The sequence below is a fragment of the Malus domestica genome, chromosome 17 (genome assembly GCF_042453785.1).
Source record: "Malus domestica chromosome 17, GDT2T_hap1".
Classification (NCBI taxonomy): domain Eukaryota; kingdom Viridiplantae; phylum Streptophyta; class Magnoliopsida; order Rosales; family Rosaceae; genus Malus; species Malus domestica.
Window position 1 is genome coordinate 27,313,377 of NC_091677.1, and position 9,117 is coordinate 27,322,493.

Genomic DNA, 9,117 nt, shown 5'->3' on the forward strand with positions numbered 1-9,117 from the left:
TTGTGGGAGAGATTTTTTAATGTGCTTAACACGGCCACACACGTCATATGTCATTATAAAAGCGAAGGAATAATTGAAAAAATAAATTACTCTCCTCTTGTATGAATGGCGTACCGACATGTGTACCATCCACATTGAAAAATCTCTCTTTCACGGAAGAATAAGTGTAGGGGGGCATAAACAACAAAAATTCTCATGTTCATGTGACCATCTCTTCGTGCGTACCTCCCTTCCCTTCCAATCGTTTGATCTCCTTTTACTTCAGAATATCAGATTAGGTTTCATCACGATATTCTTTCTTTTTTCTTTCAGTTTTATTCGTTGACTTTATGTTAGCCATCGTTATTAAGAAATCTTCTAAACTAGAGATTGCGGCTCAACTGATTAAGAACATTTGCCCTCGCATTCGATGTTTTGATGTTCTGAGTTCGAATCTCCCCTATTGTAATGACGCTTGTATAATTTGGATTGAAGTTATCATCCAGGTTCAACTCCCGGCAGCAGAAAGCTTCTTTTTCCTTTTCGTCGGTCTTAGTTATGACTTCTTGGTATTTGCTTCAAGCATGCCCAAGGCTGATCACCAAAACGGCAAAACGCATTCATTACTGTAAAGTTTGTAAAAGCCATGGACAACAGAGATGGTGAAAGCATATTTACAAAGATAACTTGAGGTTCATAAGCAGTCAAAAGTATTGTTACAGCAATTACGGCAAGCTCTTGTAATCGCAGAGGCGAAACTTAAACACGTAAATACAGTCCCCCAAAAGAACACGGTGCGCTGCCCCGTTGCCCTGTCCATCCAACTAGTCTGTATATGTACTGCGCTCCGTATTTCATCTGCTTCTGCTAACATTGCCTGTCAAAACAAACCTAAGAAAAGATACCGTGACAAGATTCGCGTGAGTAAACCAATGATGGTTGGCTGAAAGGTTTCAATTCCACTGTGGTTCCAGCAGTTTATGTAAAAATGCTTCACCTGAATCCTGAATCTTAAGATTCTTAGCCTCAGAAGTCATTTAAATTTCAACAATAATATTCTGAGGTTAATACGCACAAGATGTGTAGAGAGATAAAATGAACTGAAGAAAATCATAACCAGGCAAAACACGCAAGCCTGAGGAACTCCATTTACTAGTTCCGCCCAAATTTTGACGATAAAACACCAGAAACTACCATACTTGTTCTCCCCGGGACAGCTGTAACTGAACTCTACTAGACAGGAGCTTCAATATTTAAAGTGGTTTGAGGTATATTCTCAAAAACTAACAAATATCCAAGCCTTTCAATGCGTGCTAAATTATTGACACATACAGGCCAGTATTGTTGAAGCTCTCTGTTATTTTAGAACTTGTCAAAATTGCCTGTCAATAAAACTGCCGGTATTACTCTTACTTGCAGAGGACATGCAAGTCTGTTTCCACTTTCTAATAGTCTTTTGAAATAAATAGAACCGAAAGCTTATCATTGTTAGAATCATGAATACTTCAAAATAGAAAGCGATAATAACAGTAAAAAAACTAGCATCCTATTTTAAAAGCGAATGTAGAAAGGGAATCATAAAAACACAAATTTTTTTCATGCAGAAATAAGCCCCGAGAAGAGAAATATTCAATGTCTTGAGAAAAAGGTTAACTTTCAGATAATAATGAAACTAACCTTTACTTCACTTTCTCTTTCGCTTGAGTGTCTTTATATTCTTTAAAACAAAAGAGATAACCTCCTTCAACGTGGCTTTCCTTCCTTCTTTAAAATTCCACAGTTCAGGGATAACATACCTCCCACTTGGATTGTACTCATTGAGTTCTTTCAGGGCTGTCACGACACACTCATATATATCAGTGCCCCAATCCTCCTTCAGACTTCTCAGTTTCTCATCTTCCTCATTGACTATTTCCTGCATCACACAGCACCGCAGCAAATTAATCATATTCTAACCACCCTCCAATTGTCCTAATGTACAGGTGATTTGACACGAAAATAATAATAATAATAATAATACACATTATCATGCATAAAAGTTATTAACTTCTCTCTTCAAATTTTTTCTCCACGCATCCTCCACAAGGAAAACGTTGTTCGACCCAACTTGTACCCAATATTTTTCAATACACAAAAACAAAAACCAAAAAGAATAAAAATCACAGTACGTACTTTATCAATGCAATGCATTTGCAAGGATACTCTGTAACACGCCCAGGTATGTAATAAAATGCGTATGTATGACTGTCAGTGTAAAGTTTCAGAAGCACATAGCATAACTCCTACCATTCAATTTAGAATGTTAGAAACTGAGCTGGACCCTTGCCAAACAGAGAGATAGGGACACAAATGAAATTCCATTCAGTCCACAGGAATGACATTACTATTTTAACATCGCTCGCCAGTCCTATTATAATTTTCTCAAATTCAAAACTGCCAGCTAAGTATTCAAATAAACCAGCTCAACCCAACCCGTCTGAGTCTTATAAACCATGTGTCTTGTAACTTCAACCTGTGTTGGTTGGGGTACGGTCAGTTCACCAGGAGGATACCCGTCCCAATTCGAAGTTTTTCTCCTGGAAGTTTCAACCTTGTTGACTAAAGCAGGAAAGATCAAAGAAAGAGAAAGAAAAAAAGGTACTTGATAAACACTAATTTATGCTTCAGAATTAGTATCACGATATTACAAAAGAACCAAGAATCTGTTGAAACATACATTTACAAGTGAAATAACAAGTCACTAGATGAGCATTTTAACATGATAACATTGTTGCATTCCACATTTTCAATTGCATTATTGTTTATTAACTGAGTCCCAGAACCATCAAGTTTACAGTATTCATAAGACATACCTCGGGCTGCTCAGTAACAGTTACAATCTTGAATGGATGCCACTCTGAATTTGTCAGATTATTTTGCCATAAGGAGCATTGAGTGAAGGCCTGCATCTCTGCTTCCTCAAGAGAGTACCGTTCCTTGCATGCTTTCAAGAAGGGTTTCTGATCGAGATCACCCATTCTCTTTATCCCAATATGAGATCGACCACTCAACAATTCACTTAAACCCTAGAGATGAAGTAAGAGCTTTATGACTTCACTATCTGAATCATATGATGAAACATATACTAATAACAAATCTCTTTTTTCTTCTTTTCCTTTTCTAACAAGATAGTGATAAATTATTTTTGGTTTTATAAGTATGAAATTAACATGCGGAATAGGTGTACAAAACTATATTCTAGTCTGGAATTTGTACGTCTAAATGTGTAAGAGTAGGAGAACTCTTTGTCTTAGAAGAGAAATAAGAACATATTGTGGGTATACTCTGCAATGTGGTCCAATGATTCTATAGGCTTCCCATCAATCATCCTTGCAAGAATATAACAAATCTAAAACAACTTAGCCATTTAAGTTTTTCCAAAGAGATTGACGAACATAGAATGATAGGATGATGATCAAATGGATAAACCAGTTCCAATTTGGTTATTTCCCTTGAATGATCTTATTTGGGTACTTAAAAAATGGATGGTCACATAATATACACAAACTAAGAATAACTACTAACTAATAAATCCCCAAATACAAAGAAAAAAAGGTAGACATACTGCTATTAATACTTTGCGAGCCTCTTGTAACTCATCATTGCTTTGGCGTTCTTTGGTGATTAGAGTTTGATTTAGTGATTCTAAATCCTCAAGTTCATCAACTTTTTCCCCCAATTCATCTTCCATTTTTTTGATCTTCGATTGAACTGCATCATCATCTTGATCCCCAAGATGCTTCATCACCTCTAATTTCCCTTTTATCTCTTCAATCTCCATTTCCAACTTCTGTTTAGCATCCAACTGCTTTTCTAACTCAAGTATTTTATTTAAGGCATCCTCTTTTTCCCTCTGAAAAGTTAAAATTCCAAGTCAGTGAAAAACCACAGAAAACAAATTAGGAAGGAAGCTTGACAGTTTCTAGTGAGATTAACATAAAATTCACACACCTTTTGTTGTTCAACCAGCCTCAAGACACTCGCATCAGCCTTTTTCTGCTCCTCAGAAGCTAAATTAAGGGAATTGTTTCTCTCATCATTCTGGATAGGCAAAAACTATATTAGTACCAAAACAGATGAATACACTATCATGTTCATTTTCCTCCCTTCTTTTTTTGCACAAGGAAATCAGATATGTGCACAGTTGTGTTTCTTAGTAGGACAATTGTAACTGGGGAGCATTATATCTTGTAAGACTACGAGGATTACCTGTTGACAAAATTTAAAAACCAAACAGGAAATCAACCACACACACACACACACACACAAAAGTAAACTAAAATTTATTTACTTATCCCAGAATGGAATAATGGATTTGACATAATCAAAATAAGTCTTTACTACTACACTCGCAAAAAATCCAATTAACCACCTCCAATGAGGTTTCAGGTTCCTTTAGTCTCTCAATAATCACATAGGAAACTGGGTATGACTTACACCTTGTACATATGGGTAATGATTATATTAGTACTTGATTAATAATGCTTACAGTTTCCCCATTAATAGAGGACTAGTACTCATTCAGACTCCTATAAGTACATAGGAAACTGAGTAGACTCCAACATCAGTAATTAACAATTCAAGTTCTTGAAATATCTACAGCTCCCATTATAAGTTAGAGATTAATTTCTATCTAGATTGCATTTAACCAATCTGCAGCTAATAGACCGAATACTGGGGATCGCAAACAAAACTGCAACACATGGACTGCAAGAAATCATGTAGATAAAATGGTTAGTTAAATTCTTAATATAAGTAATATTTAGTGGTACAAGAATGTAACATGTGTTACCTTCTTCTTATCCTCATCAAGTTTTTGTCTCTCACGCTCAGTCAGTGCTTCACGTTTGTTTAATTCTTTGCTCCAGGTATCAAGTTTCTTTTTCTTATATTCCAACTCATGATTCAGTTTCTCTTGTTCCTCTAATATTCTCTTGACATTATGTTTTGCTATGTCCTGTATCTTCTTCGTTTCTGATAAGCACAAAAACAAGTCAGCAAAGAACGTTAACAGAATGTCCAACAGGACCCAACAATGCCGTATATGATGTAAGAAAATCAAATAGTTCCCCATAAATGCGAAGGGAAGTTTAAAGCAGACAATTGTTTACACATGCCGATAAACACAAGCAAAACACAACCACAGAAAGGGGTGAGGAACAAACCTTTAACAAAGTCATTGTGTAGCTTGTCTTTTTCTTTAAGCATCCTACTTAAAGACATCGTCTTCTCATTGTACTTGTACTGTGCTTTCAACAGGTTTTCATTTGTCAACTCAATTTTGTTGGCTAGGTTGGCCACCTCATCATTTCTGTTTTGAGCTGCTTCCTGGACAATGTCGGATACTGTTCTTAACTTTCCAGTTTTGCGAAGAAACTCCCCAATTGGCCCTTGGGAATGATAATCATCAGCACGTGCACACCACCCATAGATGCTTGAGCCCGGCTGTTGCTTTCTTGTATTCCAATCCATTTTACTGTGATGATCTGTTTCAAACATTTTCTCAAAATCTGTCGCATTCCCCAAACCAGTCCAATCTGCATTAAAGTAAACCACAGCACATGTAGCTCGATCCTCTTCAGTCCACAATGTATGAACTTCGGTAGGTCTAAATTGAGCAAACCTTCTCAACCAGTATCGAGAATCAAGATCTTTTGGGTCCTTTGGTTGGCTCACTATGTTTGCAATGATGCCAGTCCAAGGCCACACGTAGAGATCTTCTTCCTTCTCTTGGTGAGCGACAGGTGTAGGCAAAACTGGAAGTTCTGTTGGGTCTGCTTCACTTGCTAGATCAGTCTCCAAATAGATGGCCAAGGCAAGGTGATTTGCCTTCTGTTTCGCACTCCTGTTAGCAGAACCCTTAGCCACTCCAGACGCATGCTGGAACAGTTCCTTAAACTTGTAATCCTGCTTCTTCTTCCCCACACAAAATGGGCATCTGAGAGCTCCATTAGGACACTTTACCATATACATTCCCTCCCTTAATCGCTCATATGGTTTATCTTTGTAGTCATTGATCTCGGACTCACTAATATCGGATTCATCTTCAGAGCTGTAGTCCATGTTGATTGCCTACAAGCATCACAAACCATTGTTAGAAAACAGACTTGATTTCGCTAATCCAGAAAACAGCAAACCCGCTAAGCTTGAATACTTGCAAGGAGACAGCTTCAAGCATGATTTCACTCCGAAAGGTCAAAGCAATAACAAAAAAAAAGGAAAACTAATGAAAAGGGCTTGAAAACTTTGAATTTTAACGATAAGAACAAAATAAAGGGTAAAATGAATAGTACCATGTTCTGAACTCTAAACATGTTCTCAACAAAGTAACTGAATCTTCGGTAAAACTCATCCTTCAATCTTCAACCGCATTAACTACATTTCATTTGCAATAAAAGAACTACATGTTTCGCCCGAAAAAAAAAAAAAGATAGGCTCAAGCTGAATGACGAAAATAAATAAATAATAGGATTCATCTCCGGAGGAGCCGTAGTCCATCTGGATTGTGTACAAGCATCACAAATCAACTTTAGAAAACCGACTTGCTTGCGAAAATCCGAACATCATGAAACCCATTAGAGTAAAAATTGCAAGAAAATAGTTTAATGGTCATTACAGCATGAGTTTCACTCAAAAGTCACAGAAAAAAAAGTCATCTGAATCTCGAATGTTCAATCAAATGGCTTAATCGTGTTTACAAATGTCTGCGGAACGGAAATTAGCGCATGAGTTCCTCTCACTAAAATAGAACGACGTCACCTTCCCTACATTGCTCAATCACACAAGTTGTATTTGAAATGCCAAACAAAAAAAATACTGCTCCCCAAAACAAAATTTCATCGCTAACCACAAATTTGAAGCCAAATATTCAACATGCAGGTAGCATATGATCAGCATAACAAACAAATTTTTCAGCAAGGAAGTGCAGATTGTAGTGAGAGAAAGAGAGACTTACAGTAGAGAGAGAGAGCGCGACGGTGAGGTCCAAAAGCGTCTCGTTTTCTTCAGCTTCTTTGTTTATGTGAAAGGTGAGCACACACCATGCTATACGCTCACCAATTACTTAATTATTTGTCTTTAAAAGACTAAATTTATAGGTAAAATTTGTAAATTAAATAAAGTGTCCCGAATAGGAATGAACACACATTTATCAATGTTTGAGTAATAAATCAATCATCAACTTTTATGTTCTTTAATTTTCAAAATTTTGTCAATAAATTTGGTCTGCCTAACATTATTCTTATTTGTCATGTGTTGTTTTCACCTAACTTTCACATTAAATGTTAAGTTTTTTAACTTTGAAAAGAATTAATCAAAAGTAAGTAAAAAATACGTATCAGATAATTAGATGGATGGTAAAATATATTTAATAGGGAACTTCAACGAAAAGCTCCCGGTACTGTTCATTTTAACGAAAAACCATATTTTTACACTAAAAAGTCAATCCTGATACTATTCACTTTACCCTTTATTTTGTCCTTATCGTTAAAACTCAAAGTTTTCAAACCCCTTTCATTAGTTTTCCTTATTTAATATGGGGAAAGAGAGACTGTCAGTCCTCCTAATTTTCATTACCTTTTGTTTATTTTAACTTCTATATGGGCTTTTCTTGGGTCAAACGGTCAAATACATTTCCAACAAAAAACAATTACAAACGTAAAGGCCAAGATACATGGTAAGCACAAGAAAGGAAAATGGTCTTCAAAACACCAAAAAGCCCAAAGTCAGCTTTGGAGTCCAGCACACAGAAAACACAAAACCCTAAAGAAGCTACGGTCCCTAGGCTGCATTTGGTATGCGGAGATCGGAAGTGCATTTTTTTCTTAGATTGCATTTGGTATGAGGAAATTGGAAAGGAGAAAGCTCGGCTGCCGAAAAAATCAGCAGCAACTCCTGCTGCTAGCGAATCACAGGTGAATACGTGTTCAAATTGTGATTAAAAAATCAATTACTTAGACATATGTCCACCTGTGATTCACTAGCAGCAGGAGCTTGGCTGTTGACTCCCTCCAATTGGAATTGCATTTTCATAAGCTTTTCTATATATTTTTTTTCTTAGGCTGCTTTGGTAAGCGGAAATTAAAAATGCACATACCAAATGCATTTTCAAGACAATACGAAAATGGTTTTGTTTACATCCAAACTGTTAAGAAATAACTTTGATTTTAATGACGTGTGTATTCTCTTACAAAATTATTTAAATTTCTAATGAAAGAACAAATTAAGCATTTAAACCTTAAAGATGAGTGCTTTTATTATTGAAAATTTTGATTTGAATTATAAAAAAGAGAAAGATGTAAAAGGGGGTTTCAAACATCGATGTTGATCCTACAGTATGGTGCTATTTTTTTTCACTTGTAAGTAAGAGGACTTATGTTCGAATCTCATGGATGGAAAATTCGATACCAAATTAAGTTGTCTATTGTGTGGCTTAGCCGAAGTTCTCCTCTCCTTAATGTAAAATATATTGTTGTACTAAAAAAAATCGAATCTAATCCTATATGTGGGACCCCCTCAGTTGTAGAGGAAAATGACAATTGAAACCATCTAACTTACTTTTTTTAAGAGAAAATTGTAGCAATGGTCACTTAATTTCGACTCAATTGGAGCATTGGTCATTCGACTAAAAATTTGTGACCATTGGTCCCTCAACTAAAAATTGGTCATCATTGGTCCCTTAACTCATCAAAACGTGCAGCTATGCTCCATTTTGTCAACTCCATCAAAACTTTCGTCAAAATGAGTCATCGTGGAAAGACCATTGCTACAACTGGGTTAAAATCGAGGGACCATTGCTCAAATTGGGTTAAAGTTAAGGGACCATACTTCAATTGCGTTAAAGTTAAGGGACCATACTTCAATTGAATTAAAGTTGAGGGACCATACTCCAATTGGGTTAAAGTTGAGGAACCATACTCCAGTTGAGTTAAAGCTGATGGACCATTACTATAATTTTCTCATTTTCTTTTCCATATGTGCTCCTTGATTCAACCTCACGTGTGTGGTTCGTGACTTATTTTGACGGAAGTTTTTCTAGAGTTGACAAAAGGGATCATAATTTTAGGTTTTGATGAGTTAAGTGACCATTGGTCATGGATT

The 9,117-nt window shown here is 36.2% G+C and overlaps 1 protein-coding gene across 1 annotated transcript; it reads right to left on the reverse strand.

Moving 5' to 3' along the window:
• Positions 1-574: 574 nt before the first annotated feature.
• Positions 575-6,085, reverse strand: LOC103426447 (factor of DNA methylation 1-like). The gene is made up of 7 exons (XM_029097596.2): positions 5,184-6,085; positions 4,811-4,992; positions 3,970-4,059; positions 3,584-3,871; positions 2,832-3,044; positions 1,657-1,894; positions 575-856 (listed from the first exon to the last, which is right to left on the reverse strand). Exons 1-6 carry the CDS (start codon positions 6,079-6,081, stop codon positions 1,664-1,666), a joined length of 1,902 nt encoding a protein of 633 aa, XP_028953429.1. The 5' UTR covers positions 6,082-6,085; the 3' UTR covers positions 575-856; positions 1,657-1,663.
• Positions 6,086-9,117: the final 3,032 nt, after the last annotated feature.